At 43.4% G+C, this 19,785-nt stretch overlaps 1 protein-coding gene across 3 annotated transcripts; it reads left to right on the forward strand.

Annotated features, from left to right (window-relative positions):
* The first annotated feature begins 661 nt into the window (after positions 1–661).
* LOC115102852 (FAST kinase domain-containing protein 4-like) lies at positions 662–18,182 on the forward strand. 3 transcript variants are annotated; one of them, XM_065008958.1, is made up of 12 exons: positions 668–759; positions 1,307–1,498; positions 2,090–2,605; positions 2,847–3,167; positions 6,118–6,292; positions 7,638–7,795; positions 7,927–8,037; positions 8,436–8,580; positions 8,744–8,995; positions 9,067–9,178; positions 9,264–9,378; positions 17,603–18,182. In XM_065008958.1, the coding sequence occupies exons 3-12, from the start codon at positions 2,192–2,194 to the stop codon at positions 17,702–17,704; spliced, it is 1,905 nt and encodes a 634-aa protein (XP_064865030.1). In that variant the 5' UTR covers positions 668–759; positions 1,307–1,498; positions 2,090–2,191; the 3' UTR covers positions 17,705–18,182. The 3 variants fall into 3 exon arrangements, with proteins under 3 accessions (XP_029479100.2, XP_064865030.1, XP_029479091.2); XM_029623240.2 differs by lacking the exon at positions 1,307–1,498 and having other exon boundaries at positions 662–759; XM_029623231.2 differs by lacking the exon at positions 668–759 and having other exon boundaries at positions 772–1,498.
* The last annotated feature ends 1,603 nt before the right edge of the window (positions 18,183–19,785 follow it).

Below are 19,785 nucleotides of genomic sequence, written 5' to 3' on the forward strand. Positions count from 1 at the left end.
TCATACTTCAGTGCAAGTAAAGATACCTCAATAGAAAATGACTCAAGTAAAAGTGAATCTCACCCAGTAAAATAGTACTAGAGTAAAAGTAAAAAAGTATTTGGTTTTAAATATACTTAAGAATCAAAAGTAAAAGTATAAATCATTCAAATTCCTTATATTAAGCAAACCAGACGGCTTTATTTTTTGTTTTTTAAATTTACGGATCTCCAACAGTCAGACATAATTTACAAACAAAGCATGTGTGTTTAGTGTGTCCGCCAGACCAGAAGCAGTAGGGATGACCGGGGATGTTTTCTTGATAAATGCATGTATTGGATCATTTGCCTGTCCTGCTAAGCATTCAAAAATGTAACGATTTCTTTTGGGTGTCATGGAAAATGTATGGAGTAAAAAATACATTATTTTCTTTATGAATGTAGTGAAGTAAAAGTAAAAGTTGTCAAAAATATAAATAGTAAAGTACAGATACCCCAAAAACCTACTTAAGTAGTACTTTAAAGTATTTGTACTTTTGTGCTGGCGTCCTGTTAGAAGGTAACAGATGATTTTATTACAGTGGTTAAGATGGATTTTCATTGTGTTCCATGATGTTTATTGCTCCCCAGTGGAGCTTTCTGGTACTTAGAAAGACTGTACGGAAACAGGAAGTAGAGTAGTCGTTCTGCACGCAGAGAAGCAGCTAGAAACAACGCTACGGTGCAGGTCTTTCATTGCAGTTAGTTCTTGTCACGCTTCAGCCTTGGAAAATATTTGTTTGTAAGTTAGATTCAAGCATATTGCTAGTGATGATAATCTTGTTATTGATATAATTGCTTACTTATCAATGTTAGTTGGTTGCATTTACTCACACACATGGCCTTTCCTTTCATGTATGACGTCAGCTGTATTACTTTGCTCGTGCGTCATGTAAACGAATTGTAAAACATACAATACTGTAGTTTTGTTACTGTTTCTAGTGTAATATGCTTTGTTATTGTACAGAGGTGGTTGCACATTATTAGAGTAATTAAAGGAATTAGACAATTACCATATGAGTAACAATTAGCTATACGGTTTGGCATCATGCCAGATGCATGGTACTTTGGCACGTGCTTTGTATTTATGCAACTGTGAATTGAATACTAAAGTATATTCTTTTCTGTATTTTGCAGTTTCGCAACATAAACGTTTTCAATATATTAATTCAAGAAAAGTTACTTAGTTAGTTGTTAACTATCTGTCTAGTTTTGCATGGGAACGCAATTCAAGGGCAGAATAACTTTACACCACTGTGTGTATCTAATTATATGGGTTCCGCGCATAGACATCAAGACCAGGTTCTGCAATAAAAAAAGACGATCTAAAGTGCCTTGAAACAAGTGGACCAATCGCAGCTTCGTCCGACAATCATGTGACACTGGTAGCTTTGAGGTCATTTTCTTGCGACTATTGCTGACAGCTCCATGTGAATGTCGCCTTCGTCTTCTGCCACTAGCTTTCTATCTTATTTATCAAGGTAAGAACAGTCCTTTAAAGATATAAATGGCAACTACATGTATTTATATGTCTACCTAAGACCTGTCACAGGTGTAGTTGTGAATGCAGAGAATGTTGCCAGTCTGAGTTTCATAATTGTAATAGCTAGAACGGCAGAAACCCTAGTCGGCAAGGTCAGAATACGCTTGATGGCAGCTCAGCTTTTGAGACTGAAATGTTGCTAGTGACGTTAATTCAGCTCAGTCCACTATGACTACTTGTCACAACCATGTCTAATCATTGATTTCCTGCAAATATTTGGTTTGTAGTAGTACAGGCTACACGATTGTTGACACAATGTTATGTTACACAACACAATCCCCACGTTACTGTTACTAATTGCTAAAGCGTCTCAAGATAGCTAGGGTAAGCTTGTTGACAGCAGTCCATGACCGACAGACTACGGAGAATAAGAACATATAGTCCTTATCATAAAGTTGCACATGAAGGGGTTAGTTGGGCATAGCAACATGTGATCGTAGGTTCAGGAACCAAAAAAAGAATGAGAACCACTGAGTGATATTCACTCTCTTGAATTAACTCTCTCTCTTTCTCTTTCTCTTTCTCTCAGGTGTTAGCATGGTGACTCTGGCTGCTGTGTTGTGAATACGTGTCTCGCTTCTCTCTGGCCTTGTGCTGCTCTCTCTGGTCTCGTGCTGCTCTCTGTTTCTCCATGACCAGCCGTCTGCTGGGCCGATGTGCCCGTCTCCTCCCCAGGCCCCCCCAGGCCTCAGCCGTCGCTGCCCTCCTGCCAACCCCTGCAGCTGGGCCAGCAGAGCCACTGTGGGCCCAGGCCTGGCGGCAGCCTGTGTTAAGGGGGCTATGTGAGGGCAGGAGTTCGGTCAAAGAGGTGTATCCCATCGAGCCCAAACGCACCCAGCTGGATGAGCTCTTAGAGAGGGCCCAATCTCCACAGGATGTCCTGCAGGCATGGGCGGCACAAGGAGGAAAGGCCAATCAGGCAGCTAAGGCTCTGGTTCAGCTTGTCAGATTGGCTGGGAGAGAGAAAGGTGGGGCTAAAATGGACCAATTTGAGCTGCTGAATGATCCTAGACTGCTAGACATACTGGACACGGTTACTGCACAGGTAGGAGAGGGTGTTGTAATAAGGGTCAAGGGATAGGTAGGATGAGGAAAGGTGAGGGTAGATAAGTGGAGGGTTGAGATGGGATGAAGATGGGTAAGGAGTGATGAAAGCAAGAGACATGGGGCAGGTTACAGTTAGGGCAGAAGGCAGCTCAAAATATTCACTAAACCTTTCGGTGCTCTCTGAGAGTTTCTTTGAGTGTGTGTAAATTGACCGTGTGTGCGTGTATCTCTTCCCCCAGGTAGCGTCGGTGTGGAATGGTACGCTGGTCTCTCTGCTGCGCTCCCTCTCTGCTCTGGGTGTTCCTCCTACAGCTGCAGTACAACGCTCCATCCAGACAGAGGTGCTGTGGCGTGTACGCAGACTCTCCTACAAACAGCTGGCTTTCCTGGCAGACTGGGGAGCAGGGCGGAAGGGTCAGATGGAGGTGTCGCTGGTGAGTGCAGCGCTAAAGCAGCTGGAGCTCCGCTGGACTGAGATCGCTGACGCCAGAACAGTCAGTACCCTGATGGCTAGGGCTGGACACCTCAGTCCTGCACTGATGGACAGACTGGAGGATAAGGTAACAAGCACCTATACTACTACCCCCACACTACACACACAAAGTTATCAAAAATGTATTTGGACAGTGAATAAAAATACATTTAAATTGTCGCTATACTCCAGCATTTTAGATTTGAGACAGAATGTTTCAGATTAGGCGACAGGAAAGAATGTTAGCTTTTATTTGAGGGTATTTTCATACATATTTATTTTACTGTTTAGAAATGAAGCACCTTATGTATCTAGTCCCTCTAATTTAAAAAGTCATAAGTGTTTGGACAAATTGACTTAGTACTAAACTTGACTAGTTTAATAAACTATTTGTCACCATATTCCTTGCACGCAATGATTAGGGATGGGCATTTGCCATTTTTTGACTGTTCAAATACCCTATATTTATTTTCTGAGTACTCAAAGGAATTTAAAAATATATATTTTTAGAACACAAGAACAGCACTGGAAACAAATGTGCGCATTTATCTATAGGCCTATGCCAACAGTGCTCAACAACGCCAAATGTATCATAACCATTACAGATAACAAATCCTAATTGCTAAATTGCCCCATATACACAGTATTCAGTCAATAAAAAAGCAAGTGCCATTTAGGATTAATTTAATGAAACCTTAATATCAACTGGTAATATTATATCATGGAACATGATCTTCAAAAAGGCAGTAACCTCAGCAGTGACGCTTGCTTGTAGAAACATATGGCTGTGCAATGGCATAGGCTTGCTTGTTAATTTAGCAGACAAGATGCTCTTATTTCCCGAGCCCTAAAAAACATAAAAAACATGATGTAAAAAAACACGATGTAATATAACAATAAAATTGAACAAAGTATTCAGACCCCTTTTTCCACATTTTGTTACTTTACTGCTTTATTCTAAAATGTATTACATTGTTTTTCCCCCCTCATCAATCTACACACAATAACAAAGCAAAAACAGATTTAGACATTTTTGATAATTTATAAAAAATAAACTGAAATATCAAATCAAATGTTATTTGTCATATGTGCCGAATACAACATGTATAGGTAGACCTTACCGTGAAATGCTTACTTACAAGCCCTTAATATCACATTTACATTGGTATTCAGACACTTAGTACTTTGTTGAAGCACCTTTGGCAGCGATTACAGCCTCGATTCTTCTTGGGTATGACGCTACAAGCTTGGCACGTGTATTTGGGGAGTTTCTCCGATTCTTCTCTGCAGATCCTGTCAAGCTCTGTCAGGTTGGATGGGGAGCATTGCTGCATAGCTATTTCAGGTCTCCAGAGATGTTCAATTAGGTTCATGTCTGGGTTCTGGCTGGGCCACTCAAGGACATTCAGAGAATTATCCCGAAGCCACTCCTGCGTTGTCTTGGCTGTGTGCTTAGGGTCGTTGTCCTGTTGGAATGTGAAGCTTTTCCCCAGTCTGAGGTCCTGAGCGCTCAGGAGCAGGTTTTCATTAAGGATCTCTCTGTACTTTGCTCCGTTCATCTTTGCCTAGATCCTGACTAGTCTGCTTATCCTTGCCGCAGAAAAACATCACCACATCGTGATGCTGCCACAACCATGCTTCACCAGACGGGATGCTTGGCATTCAGGTGAAAGAGTTTCATGAGACCAGAGAATATTTTTTCTCATGGTCTGAGAGTCTTTAGGTGCCTTTTGGCAACTCTAAGTGGGTTGTCATGTGCCTTCTACTGAGGAGTGGTTTCTGTCTACCATAAAGGCCTGATTGGTGGAGTGCAGCACAGATGGTTGTCCTTCTGGAAGGTTCTCCCATCTCCACAGAGGAACTCTGGGGCTCTGTCAGAGTGACCATTGGGTTCTTGGTCACCTCCCTGATCAAAGCCCTCATTCCCTCGATTGCTCAGTTTGGCCGGGCAGCCATCTCTAGGAAGAGTTTTGGTTGTTCCAAACTTCTTCCATTTAAGAATGATAGAGGCCACTGTGTTCTTGGAGACATTCAATGCTGCAGACATGTTTTGGTACCCTTCTCCAGATCTGTGCCTCGACACAATCCTGTCTCGGAGCTCTATGTACAATTCCTTAGACCTCATGGCTTGTTTTTTGCTCTTATGTGCACTGTCAACTGTGGGACCTTATATAGACAGGTGTGTGCCTTTCCAAATCATGTCCAATCAATTGAATTTACCACAGGTGGACTCGAATCAAGTTGTAGAAACATCTCAAGGATGCACCTGAGCTCAATTTCGAGTCTTAGCAAAGGGTCTGAATACTTATTTACATAAGGTATCTGTTTGTTTTTTTATAAATTTGCAAAAACGCCTATATTGGTTTTCGCTTTGTCATTATGGTGTGTGTGTACATGCATACATACATACATACAGTTGAAGTCGGAAGTTTACATACACTTAGGTTGGAGTCATTAAAACTCGTTTTTCAACCACTCCACAAATGTCTTGTTAACAACCTGTAGTTTTGGCAAGTCGGTTGGGAAATCTAGTTTGTGCATGACATAAGTAATTTTTCCAACAATTGTTTACAGACAGTGAATTATAAGTGAAATAATCTGTATCACAATTCCAGTGGGTCAGAAGTTTACATACACTAAGTTGACAGTGCTTTTAAACCTCTTGGAAAATTCCAGAAAATTATGTCATGACTTTAGAAGCTTCTGATAGGCTAATTGACATAATTTGAGTCAATTGGAGGTGTACCTGTGGATGTATTTCAAGGCCTACTTGTGTCATGCACAAAGTAGATGTCCTAACCGACTTTGCCAAAACTATAGCTTGTTAACGAGAAATGTGTGGACTGGTTGAAAAATGAGTTTTAATGACTCCAACCTAAGTGTATGTAAACTTCCGACTTCAACTGTACATATATAGCGGAGTGGAACTGTAATTGCCAACATCAACAAATCTATCTCAACCCAACACTCCTTTTTTCTTTTGATTTTCTTTTCCTTTTCTTTTCTCTGTCTCCCCCCTCTCTCTGTTCCCACCCCAGGCGTTAGAGCTAGCTGAAGGGTTTGGGGCGGAGGATATCCGCAGGGTGTCTGTGTCTCTGGCATCTCAGGGACGCCGGTCAGTGCCTCTGCTCAGAGCTCTGTCCTACTACCTCCTACAGAAACCCTCAACAGACCTTACCACACCGCTACTGTTGGACCTCGCCTACGCATATGGTACATAGACACACTTGACTAAAATATTTCAGTTGTTGTGGATATTACATTTGTTTTATTTAGAATTTATTATTTCATTTCATCTCCATATAGGTGCTGCCTTTGCTGTCTGCCAAAATCAATAATGTTTAGTTCTTCAAAGTAAATAAGGCATACCGTTTTTGTTTTTTTCTAGAGAAAATGTGCGCATTGAGCTCAAAGAAAAAAACTGAACAAAATGAAATTCAAATAATTTAATCACTGTAGGTCAATAAGTTGTTTAAAAACCGAACAATAACCGAAATGTCTGTTAATATACACACACATAAACTGGAGATGTAAAAGGATGTGCCACAGGGTTGAATGCTGGTACCATTGTTATTCTCCATCTTTGTTAACAATATACCTAACAACAAACTACCTGCGGTCAACTGATATTTCAGCTGTGAATTTTTCTTTATTCCAACAGATTTATAGGGGCAGTGCAGTTAATGTGATTTCCCCCCCCCCCGTGTAATTGTGAAAATGATGATATGCCCTTTTTGTGTAAGAAAAAAATGCCTGTGCCCTCAATTATCAAGGTGCGTGCGCAAAAAAAAGCCTCCTGTATTTCCGTCTTCACGTGAATTATGGGGATTTGGGCCTGGTCTCGGGGAAGCTGTCGGACTCATTAAAGGAACAATCTTTGTCCAGTTTAAGGAGAGTAATCGCTGTTCTGATGTCCAGAAGCTCTTTTTAGTCATAAGAGACAGTAGCAGCAACTTTATGTAAAAAATAAGTTACTAACAATGCAATAAAACTAACAAAATAGCACAGTTGGTTAGGAGCCCGTAAAATGGCAGCCATCCCCTCCGGAACCATTATATAAGTGTTCAATGATTATTCATATATATATATATATATATGAATGAAAACGTGTATATGTTGCTTGCCTGTGACGGTTTTATAAATACTATCATTTGAGGTGCACTCAAATCCTAGAATCTCCAAGTATGCCAGAATTGAGTAAGAAATGTTTGCACGGTTGATGAATGAGGCCCCTGGAATTTCAGCCTGTTCAGGTGGGATGGAACATTTGGCCCACATCATGATCTTAATATAATAGACCAATGACTGTTCATCTGGGTAAGTGGTGGACTCTAGACCATCCTATCAGCCAATCAGGGCTGTGTATGTAAATATCTTAAATGCCCACACAATCAGACATCATTTCAGGGGCCAAAGGAGGTTTAGGGAAATAAATTATAAAAAATATTTTCTGTAATTGAACACAGTGATTTATTAGACATACAGTGATAATTTCAAAATAAAATTACAAAGACTGCATGGGGGCTTTAAATTCTCTCTCTATTTTTCTTTCTTTCAGGGAAGTTGAATTTCCACCATTCCCAGATCTTCCAGCGATTGGCAGCCGAGTTGTTACCCAGAATGGCAGATATTAGTTCTGCCGATGTTACTCGCTGCGCCAAATCACTAGCCTTCCTCAAGTGGCTCCATCTCCCATTGTTTGAGGCATTCGCTGAGGTCCGCACACACTCAGACACTTCTAAACACGTCTTAAACTGGTTGGGTCATCCCCTAGCCTTCTTGAGTAACAAATATTGCTTTAACTTATCCTCTTATTTTCTTCCTTTTGATTTAAAAAAACTATTCAGCACTACAGCGTGAACAGTCAGAAGTACAGCACACTGCAGCTTTGTAACCTGCTCATGTCACTGGCCAGGCTCAACTTCCAGCCCAGCAAGGGGGAGGAGTTCTACAAGAAGGTAAACAATGAGAGTAGCAATTTGTTTCTTTATTTACCTTATGCTGTTTATTTATTTACATTTTATTTAACCTTTATTTAACTAGTCAGGTAAGTCAGTTAAGAACAAATTCTTATTTAAGGACTGCCAACCCTGGCCAGACCCGGACGGCGCTGGGCCAATTGTCTGCCGCCCTATGGGACTCCCAATCACGGCCGGATGTGATGCAGCCTGGATACTCAAGGATAAATATTGTGTAGAACCGACTGGGTTCTCAGTCATGTAGAGTCATGTCAGTGCTGCACATGACAGTTCTATCAACTTTGGTTGATGAGGGGAAGAGGCATTTGGCTACCTTCCCAGGACCTTCCCAGGATGTAGTCCGTGTTTGTCAACTGTCTCCTCCTGTGTGTATGTAGGTCCACTCTGCCCTGGAGGGTGTTCTCCCTAGCCTGGAGGTGTTCCTGCAGATAGACGTGGTGTGGTCTCTGTGTGTGTTACAGCAGGCCAAGCCCCAGCACATCACAGCCCTCAACCAACACACACATGTTGCCAAACTCTCAGGTAAATACACACTCTAGTACTGGTCCACCCCAGGAGATGGCAGCAGAGGACTGATCCACTGATGTTCATGTGGTCTGTGCTCATAGCCCTGTGCGTTCTCAGCTGTACAGACTTGGGTGATTCTGCTGATTTGATGTTGCGTTGCTATATTGCTGTTTTACAGAAGGCAGTCTGTCTCGAGTGGAGAACTATCGCCTGAAGCTCCTCCACATCATTGCTACCCTCCAGTTAGAACACCCAGAGTCTCTGTCATCCACCCTGCCTACAGAGGCCATGTTGATTCCCTCCACCCTGGGCCAGGTCTCCCCCCTCTCCCCTCTACAGACTGGGCTGAAGGGGGCCCTGGATAATCTGGTGGGGGGGAAAGCAGAGGCCCTACGTACCGGGGTCAACACTATATACGGCTGGACCATAGGTGAATACACGCGCACACACAAACACTGTAAGGCTGGAACAACAGGTGACTGACTTGTTGTGTCCTATCAGATGGAGAGCTGGTGGTGGACAGTGAAAATAAGCCAATGGACCTGGTGACCCTGACAGCCCCTCACCTGCCTGGAGGAGGCGGAACCAATCCCCTACCTGAGGGTGCATGCAGGTGAGGGAAGAAGGGGGTGTGTGTGTGTGTGTGTGTGTGTGTGTTTGTGTGTGTGCATGTGTTCTGACAGTCCTCCTCTTTGCAGGTTAGCGTTCTTGACCTGGGAGTTTCCTAACTATGGCTCCAGGAGTAAAGATCTGCTGGGACGATTCACCATGATGAGACGGCATCTCAAACTGGCTGGCTTTATCCTTGTAGAGGTATGGAGGGATGATGAGGAGAGAGGGAGTGATGCAGGTAGACTGAAAGAGACGTTCTGGCAGTCATTATAACAATAACTGTCTATCGCATACACACAAACCCTAACCACAGCATACTCTCCAGCCCAGGCCAGACACTCTTGGGTGTAATCACCAGAACAAGCCTTCTTGGGGGAGATCAGGTAGACTGGGATGGACACAGCATTACTGCATTACACTGCTTGAAGCTCATTGCCTCAAAGTAACACATGCACAGTACAGCAGTCTTCTGAAGTTAAAAGGGAATTGACTTCCATCCACTGTAGATGTCTAGGTGTGATTCATAGCACATCCCCTTAGCATGTGCCTCAGAGTTGTTACATAGGGAATGGGCTGTGTGAGATATGCTCGTCTGTGTTTCCACTTCAGCAAATTAACTCATCACCCTGACAAAGTAAAATGGTTCTTTATCCTTCTCTGATTAACAGACTATGAGAACGACACGCTCTTTGTGTGGCTAATAGGGTTGTCAGTATAACACAAATCTCTTTTCCATGGCAAAAAGAAAACACAAAGAACTATACTCTATTGTCCTTTTTAAAAACTGCTGTATAAGCTGAGTATACAAAACATTAAGGACACCTTCATATTGAGTTGCACCCTCCCCTTTTGCCCTCAGAACAGCCTCAATTCGTCAGGGCATGGACTCGACAAGGTGTCAAAAGTGTTCCACAGGGATGCTGGCCAAGGTTGACTCCAATGCTTCCCACAGTTGTCAAGTTGGCTGGATGTCCTTTGGGTAGGGACCATTCTTGATACACATAGGAAACTGTTATGTGAAAAATACAGCAGCGTTGCAGTTCTTGACACAGAAACCGGTGCAACTGGCACCTACTACCATACCCCATTCAAAGGCACTGAAATGTTTTCTCTTGCCCATTTACCCTTTGAATGGCACACGTACAGGGCATTCTGAAAGTATTCAGACCCCTGGACTTTTTCCACATTTTGTTATGTTACAGCCTTATTCTAAAATGGATTAAAATGTTTTTACCTCCTCAATCTACACACAATACCCCATAATAACAAAGCAAAAACAGATTTTTAGAAATTGTTGCTAATTTATAAAAAAAAAAAAATACTGAAATATAACATTTACATAAGTATTCAGACCCTGTACTCGGTACTTTGTTGAAGTACCTTTGGTAGCGATTAGAGCCTCGAGTTTTGGGTATGACGCTACAAGTTTGGCACGTGTATTTGGGGAGTTTCTCCGATTCTTCTCCTCAGATTCTCTCAAGCTCTGTCAGGTTGGATGGGGGAACGTCGGTGCACAGCTATTTTCAGGTGTCTCCAGGGATGTTAGATCGGGTTCAAGTCCAGGCTATGGCTGGGCCATATAAGGACATTCAGAGACTTGTCCCAAAACCACTCCTGCTTTGTCTTGGCTGTGTACTTAGAGTCATTGTCCGGTTGGAAGATTAACTTTCTCCCCAGTCTGTGGTCCTGAGTGTTCTGGAGCAGGTTTTTATCATGGATCTCTCTCTGTACTTTGCGTTAAACTTTCCTGGGATCCTGACTAGTCTCCCAGTCCCTGCCGCTGAAAAACACCCCCACAGCATGATGCTGCCACCACCATGCTTCACCGTAGGGATGGTGCTAGGTTTCCTCCAGACGTGACACTTGGAATTCAGGCCATTGAGTTCCATCTTGGTTTCATCAGACTAGAGAATCATGTTTCTCATGGTCTGATCGTCCGTTAGGTGCCTTTTGGCAAACTCCAAGCGTGCTGTCATGTTCATTTTTACAGAGGAGTGGCTTCCATCTGGCCACTCTACCATAAAGGCCTGATTGGTGGAGTGCTGCAGAGATGGTTGTCCTTCTGGAAGGTTCTCCCATCTCCACAGAGGAACTCTGGAGCTCTGTCAGAGTAACCATCTGGTTCTCGGTCACCTGCCTGAACAAGGCCCTTCTCCCCCAATTGCTCAGTTTGGTCGGGTGGCCAGCTTTAGGAAGAGTCTTGGTGGTTACAAACCACTTCCATTCAAGAATGATGGAAGCCACTGTGTACTTGGGAACCTTCAATGCTACAGATGTTTTTTTGGTACCCTTCCCCAGATCTGTGCCTCAACACAATCCTGTCTCTGAGCTCTACGGATAAGACTAATTTCTATCAGCATGTTAAATGTGCAACAAGAGAGAAAAAATTGTAGACCACCTTTACCTCACACACAGAGACGTGTACAAAGCCCTCCCTCGACCTCCATTTGGCAAAACTGACCATAACTCTATCCTCCTGATTCCTGCTTACAAGCAAAAGTTAAAGCAGGAAGCACCAGTGACTCAGTCTATTAAAATAATAAAGAAAAGTGGTCAGATGAAGCCGATGCTATACTACAGGAATATGTTGGAATACGACTTGAATATGTTCCCGGATTCTTTTGATGGCACTGAGGAGTACATCGCATCAGTCACTGGCTTTATCAATAAGTGTATCGAGGACGTCATCACCACAGTGACTGTACGTACATACCCCAACCTTAAGTTATGGATTACAAGTACCATTCACACTGAGCTAAAGGGTGGAGCTGCCCCTTTCATGTAGCGGGAAGCTTATAATGAATTCCGCTATGCTTTCTGACAAACCATCAAACAGGCAAAGCATCAATACAGGACTAAGATTGAATCTACACCGGATCCGATGCTCGTCGGATGTGGCAGGGCTTGCAAACTGTTACAGACTACGAAGGGAAGCACAGCCAAGAGCTGCCCAGTGACACGAGCCTACCAGACGAGTTAAATAACTTATGCTTGCTTCGAGGCAAATAACACTGAAACATGCATGAGAGCATCAGCTGTTCCGGATGACTGTGTGATCGCATTCTCTGCAGGAGATGTGAGTAAGACCTTTAAACAGGTCAACATTCACAGGGCCGCTGGACCAGACAGATTACCAGAACGTGTACTCCGAGCATGAGCTGACCAACTGGCAAGTGTCTTTACTAACATTTTCAACCTCTCCCTGTCAGTCTGTAATACCAACATGTTTCAAGCAGACCACCATAGTCCCTATGCCGAAGAACACAAAGGTAACCTGCCTAAATGACCCGTAGCACTCACGTCTGTAGCCATGAAGTGCTTTGAAAAGCTAGTCATGGCTCACAACACCATTATCCGAGAAACCCTAGATCCACTCCAATTTGTATACCGCACCAACAGATCCACAGATGATGCAATCTCTATTGCACTCCACACTGCCCTCTCACACCTGGACAAAAGGAACACCTATGTGAGAATGCTACAGCTCAGCGTTCAACACCGTAGTGCCCTCAAAGCTCATCACAAAGTTAAGGACTCTGGGACTAAACACCTCCCTCTGCAACTGGATCCTGGACTTCCTGACGGGCTGCCCCCAGGTGGTAAGGGTAGGTAACAACACGTCTGCCACGCTCATCCTCAACACAGGGGCCCCTCGGGTGAGTGCTCAATCCCCTTCTGTACTCCCTGTTCAGTCATGACTGCACGACCAGGCACGACTCCAACACCATCATTAAGTTTGCTGACGACACAACAGTGGGCCTGATCACACAACAGTAGGCCTGATCACCGACAACGATGAGACGGCCTATACGGACGAGGTCGGAGACCTGACCGTGTGGTGCAAGGACAACAACCTCTCCCTTAACTTGTCAAGACAAAGGAGATAATTGTGGACTACAGGAAAAGGAGGACCGAGCACGTCCCCATTCTCATCGACGGTGCTGCAGTGGAGCAGGTTGAGAGCTTCCAAGTTCCTTGGTGTCCACATCACCAACAAACTAATATGGTCCAAGCACACCAAGACAGTCGTGAAGAGGGCAAAACCTATTCCCCCTCAGGAGACTGAAAATATTTGGCATGGGTCCTCAGATCCTGAAAAAGTTTTACAGCTGCACCATCGAGAGTATGGTATGGCAACTGCTCGGCCTCCGACCGCAAAGCACTACAGAGGGTAGTGCGTACGGCCCAGTACATCAGCGGGTCCAATATTTCTGCCATCCAGGACCTCTATACCAGGCGGTGTCAGAGGAAGGCCCTAAACATTGTCAGACTCCAGTCACCCGAGTCATAGACTGTTCTCTCTGCTTCTGCACGGCAAGCGGTACTGGAGTGCCAAGTCTAGGTCCAAGTACATTTTCTATTGTGTTATTGACTGTACGTTTGTTTATCCCATGTGTAACTATGTGTTGTTTTTGTCGCACTGCTTTACTTTATCTTGGCCAGGTCGCAGTTGTAAATAAGAACTTGTTCTGGCCTACCTGGTTAAATAAAGGTGAAATAAATCAAATTAAAAGAGCTAGGCGATATGCACACGATATCAAATCATGGTATTTTTCAAATGTTTGATGCTATTTGACGGTATTTTATGTTTTTGATTCATATAAATTCTACATTTGCTTTATGAGTAGTGCGTGACCCTAGAGTGGCAGCATATACACGTCCCTTTTTCGGGACCCTGTCTTTCAAAGATAATTCGTAAAAATCCAAATAACCTCACAGATCTTCATTGTAAAGGGTTTAAACAGTTTCCTATGCTTGTTCAATGAACCATAAACAATTAATGAAAATGCACCTGTGGAACGGACCTTAATTAAGACACTAACATCGTACAGACGGTAGGCAATTAAGGTGACAGTTATGAAAACTTAGGACACTAAAGAGGCCTTTCTACTGACTCTGAAAAACACCAACAGAAAGATGCCCAGGGTCCCTGCTCATCTGCCTGAACGTGCCTTAGGCATGCTGCAAGGAGGCATGAAGACTGCAGATATGGCCAGGGCACACAATTTCCGTACTGTGAGACGCCTAAGACAGAGCTACAGGTAGACCGGACAGACAGCTGATCATCCTCGCAGTGGCAGACCACGTGTAACAACACCTGCACAGCATCGGTACATCCGAACATCACAACTGCGGGACAGGTACAGGATGGCAACAACAACTGACCAAGTTACACCAGGAACGCACAATCCCTCCATCAGGGAAGACATTATCCTCCCTCATGTGGTACCCTTCCTGCAAGCTCATCCTGACATGACCCTCCAGCATGACAATGCCACCAGCCATACTGCTCGTTCTGTGCGTGATTTCCTGCAAGACAGGAATGTTAGTGTTCTGCCATGGCCAGCGAAGAGCCCGGATCTCAAACCCATTGAGCACGTCTGGGAGCTGTTGGATCGGAGGGTGAGGGCTAGGGCCCTCATTTTAACCAAATGTTGCAATTGTGATTTAGATCAAAACACTTGGGTGAACTTTTGGAATCATGGAAATATGTTTATTCTAATTCTATAGTTAGAATATAAATAATAGTTGGCACTTTGATTACAGTGTTGTTTGACATGACAACGAGTAAAAATGCCATTAGCTAGTTGTGACTGGGTAGGAACCAAAGTGATGTTCATAGTTTCCTAGGTGACCCTGTAATCTTTGGCTACATTAAATCTTTATTCATGTAGCCAACATATTCATGCTTCGCCTATTCCTCTTTGATATAGAAGGTACTTTTGAAGAAACAACATGCTGATTTAGGCCTCCACTAGCACTGGTATCAGGCTGTATTAGCTAGCTACGTTTGCCCGACTCATTAATTTAAGTAGCTAGTTAGCTAACACGATTTAGCATAAGTTGCTAAGAAAACACAAACTAGCTGTTTGCAGATGTAAGGAACACACAAATATTGTAATTCTAGAACGCTGGTGGATTTATATTAAGATCAAAGTGGAAACAACATCATGGTCATCAACATTGTTCCATGTGCTGCATTGACCATGCAGTCTGAACGAAAGTGTTGCGTGGTCAAGCAACAACAAATGCGCTCCTAGAGTGACGGGGTGGGACCAGGTCTGTGTGGGAAGCAACATGGAGAGAGAGAGAGAGAGCGGAGAGGGATGACTCAAGTAGCGGGGTAACCTATACAAATGGACGTTACAGACGGCGTATCACATTTTAACAAACCAAACATTAAAATACCGTTATAGAAGGTAAACCAAAAACCCAAACCGGCCCGTTCATCAATACCGGGATATAGTCAAATACGTATACCGCCCTAGGTCCAAGAGGCTTCTAAACTGCTTCTACCTCCAAGCCGTAAGACTCCTGAACATCTAATCAAATGGCTACCCAGACTATTTGCATTGCCCCCCTCCCCCTTCTATGCTGCTGCTACTCTTGTATCTATGCATAGTCACTTTAATAACTCACATGCACATATTACCTCAATTACCTCGACACGTGCCCCTGCACATTGACTCTGTATCAGTACCCCCTGTATATAGCCTCTATTGCTATTTACTGCTGCTCTTTAATTATTTGTTATTCTTCTTACTTTTTTTGTTGGTATTTTCTTAACTGCTTTGTTGGCTTGAAAGTATGCATTTCACTGTAAGGTCTACACCTGTTGTATTCAGTGTATGTGACATAAAATTGGATTTGAATTCCTTTGACCTCATGGCTTGTTTTTTTCTCTGACATGCACTGTCAACTGTGGGACCTTATATAGACAGGTGTGCCTTTCCAAATCATGTCCAATCAATTGAATTTACCACAGGTGGCCTCTAATCAAGTTGTAGAAACATCTCAAGGGTGCACCTGAGCTCAATTTCGAGTCTCATAGCAAGGGGTCTGATTTTTTTACATTTTATTTTACCTTTATTTAACTAGGCAAGTCAGTTAAGAACAAATTCTGTTTTCAATGACCGCCTAGGAACAGTGGGTTAACTGCCTTGTTCAGGGGCAGAACGGCAGATTTTTACCTTGTCAGCTCGGGGATTCGATCTTGCAACCTTTCGGTTACTAGTCCAATGCTCTAACCACTAGGCTGTATGCAAATAAGGTATCTTTGTTTTTTTATTTGTAATACATTTGAAATAATGTCTAAACCTGTTTTCCCTTTGTCATGATGGTGTATTGTGTATAGATTGGTGAGGAATAAAATGATTTTACATTTTAGAATAAGGCTGTAACATGACAAAATGTGGAAAAAGTCAAGGGGTCTGAATACTTTCCGAATGCACTGTACACAATCCATGTCTCAAGGCTTAAAATCCTTTTTTAACCTGTCTCCTCCCCTTCATCTACACTGAAGTGGATTTAAAAGATGACATCAATAAGGGATCACAGCTTTCATCTGGTCAGTCTGTCATGGCAAGAGCAGGTGCTCTTAATGTTTTGTATACTCATTAAATATTGTGATAGTTTGGAAATTCAATAATTGGACTCTAGGTGACAACATAATGTTTGTTTCCAACTTTTGGACAGTTTTCCTCAATAAATTAACTCTTGACTTTTTAGTTTCCTTGTCACAATACTTAGTATAGTGATATTGTTATCGTGGCTAATGCTGGCTAGCGGTGTACCGTATGATGCTATAGTTGGCTAGCTAATGCTATAAAAAACAATCTAATGCTCATTTAATGCTGCATCATACAGGGCCAGGCTGGTCTGTCTCCCTGAAGGATGCCAGTTATAAAAAGGCCTGATAGTCAGTCAGGAGCCAGGAGAATAGCAGCAGCAGCTCTGTCTCATCTAGGCCAAGCTCCTTAGCCAATCCCAGCACACACTCTCATCTAGGACAATCGCGTTAGCCAATCTTACCGCTCTCTCTCATCTAGCTCTCATCTGAGAGCTCTCAGGTCTGCAGTGGTGCATGCTGGGTAAACTAGTAGGCCACTGAACTTACCTGTGACAGACTTCCAGACATAGGCCTTTTATCAATTAGATTTGTCCACCTCCTGTGTCCTCTTTCACCTTCTTTTGAAAAAGGTCAGTTAATCGGGGAGAGTCTGCAAGATAAATGTCTAAAGTGATCAAAACAAATTAGGTAGTTCTGACTTTTTATAAATAAAATAATAAGTAGCATTGTTTTTTTCCACTGACAACAAAAGCTGATTCAAAGGGTGTGTGGCAGATTTAAAAACGTTCCTGTGGTAGGATACACATGAGTATCCTCAATGAAAGGTGGCAATTGAGGGGAGGACACTCTTCTTACTAATGAATTGACACACATCTTGACAACCTATCAGTTTCTGGGTCATGGAGGAGAGAAGATGAAGGATTGACTTTTACCCAAATGAGAGAACCACCTAGATTGTCTCCAAACCTGATTTGCATAAAAACACTACTGGGTGTATGTCAGCTATAGTATTGCAAGGTAAAGAGTATTATTGATAGACAAACCCCTGAATCTGTACTTTCTGTCCTTCCCTAGGTGCCATACTATGAGTGGCTGGAGCTCAAGTCTGATTGGCAGAAAGTGGCGTATGTGAAGGATAAGATGGGGAAGGCCATTGCTGAGGAAATGGCGAAGTGAACTAGGCCAAACAGCAGAAGTTTAGAACTGAACCAGACTCAACTGGACTGGAAAGAGGAGAGCCAGGATGTCAAGGACGGCTCACCAAAACCAATCTGGTCTCAAACAACTCTGAACAACAACCCCACACACACACACACACTAATCAACCCACTTTAAAACAAGCTGATTGGTGGAAAATGTCTTTGTCGTTTTATCTTTGGTTGCCTTGCCGATGCGTGGGGCTTTCCATGTTACCATGGAGACGGCCCCTGAGAGTTCTGTATGCTGAAGAGAGCAAACAGAGAGGGAGAAAGAGAGAGTGGGCTCTATAGCAGAAAGCAAGGGAAGAAAGAGCTCTTGCTAAGGAGATGTGTCCCTAAGTGACACTCAGTGAAAGAGAATGGAGAGCAGCATCATATAATCAATGCCCCAATCAATGTTAAAAGCTGTGTATCACCTGTGAATAGAATGGTCTAATTAAATTATCAATATGTGCTTTGTTGAGTGATGTTATTAGTGAATACATTATTTTATGCTTTAATTTCGATATACGTGTTCCACACACTGTCCTCCATGTTGGCACAAATGTTCCATGACTGTAACATTGTTTGTGTTTGAGAGCATAAAATCCGTGATCCATTGTGGGTAAATTGTGACGGACTGATCTACAAATAATAAGTATTTATTCATGATGCAAGGTGATTTGTAGATCAGTCAATCAAGCAAATGTATTTATAAAGCCCTTTTTAAGTAAGCCGATATCACAAAGTGCTGTACAGAAACCCAACCTAAAACCCCAAACAGCAAGCAATGCAGATGTAGGAGGCACGGTAGCTAGGAAAATCTCCCTAGAAAGTCCAGAAACATAAGAAGAAACCTAGAGAGGAACCAGGCTCTGAGGGGGGACCAGTCCTCTTCTGGCTATGCTGGGTGGAGATTATAACAGAACATGTCCAAGATGTTCAAACCTTCATAGATGACCTGCAGGGTCAGATAATAATAATCACAGTGGTTAGAGCGGGTGCAACAGGTCAGCACCTCAGGAGTAAATGTCCGTTGGCTTTTCATAGCTGATCATTCAGAGTTGGAGACAAGAGGTACGGTAGAGAGAGGGTCCAAAACAGCAGGTCCAGTGAACAGGTCAGGATTCCATAGCCCCAGGCAGAACAGTTGAAACTGGAGCAGCAGCATAACCAGGTGGACTGGGGACAGCAAGGAGTCATCAGGCTAGGTAGTCCTGAGGCATGGTCCTAGGGCTCAGGTCCTCAGAGAGAAGAAAGAGAGAAAGAATGAGGAAAAGAGAATTAGAGGGGGCATACTTAATTTCACACAGGACACCGGTTGAGACAGGAGAAATACTCCAGATATAACAGACTTACCCTAGCCCCTTGATACAAACTATTGCAGCATAAATACTGGAGGCTGAGACAGGAGGGGTTGGGAGACACTGTGGTCCTGTCCGATGATACCCCCAGACAGGGCCAAACAGGTAGGATATAACCCCACCCACTTTGCCAAAGCACAGCCCCCACACCACTACAGGGATATCTTCAACCATCAACCTACTACCCTGAGACAAGGCCAAGTATAGCCCACAAAGATCTCCCCCACGGCACGAACCCGAGGAGGGCACCAACCCGGACAGGAAGCTCACGTCAGTGACTCAACCCACTCAAGTGACGTACCCCTCCTAGGAACGTCATGGAAGAGCACCAGTAAGCCAGTGACTCAGCCCCTGTAATAGGGTTAGAGGCAGAGAATCCCAGTGGAAAGAGGGGAACCGGCCAGGCAAGGGCGATTCGTCGCTCCAGTGCCTTTCCGTTCACCTTCACACCCCTGAGTCAGATTACACTCAATCATAGGACCTACTGAAAAAAATGAAGGTCGAGACAGTCTGCGTCTCTCAGATGAATAGGCAGACCATTCCATAAAAATGGAGCTCTATAGAAGAAAGCCCTGCCTCCAGCTGTTTGCTTAGAAATTCAGAGGCTAGCACTGGAGTAATATGATCAAATTTTGGGGTTCTAGTCAAGATTCTAGCAGCCGTGTTTAGCACTAACTGAATTTATTTAGTGCTTTATTCGGGTAGCTGGAACTGA

The sequence above is a fragment of the Oncorhynchus nerka genome, linkage group LG3 (assembly GCF_034236695.1).
Source record: "Oncorhynchus nerka isolate Pitt River linkage group LG3, Oner_Uvic_2.0, whole genome shotgun sequence".
NCBI classification, from domain to species: Eukaryota; Metazoa; Chordata; class Actinopteri; order Salmoniformes; family Salmonidae; genus Oncorhynchus; species Oncorhynchus nerka.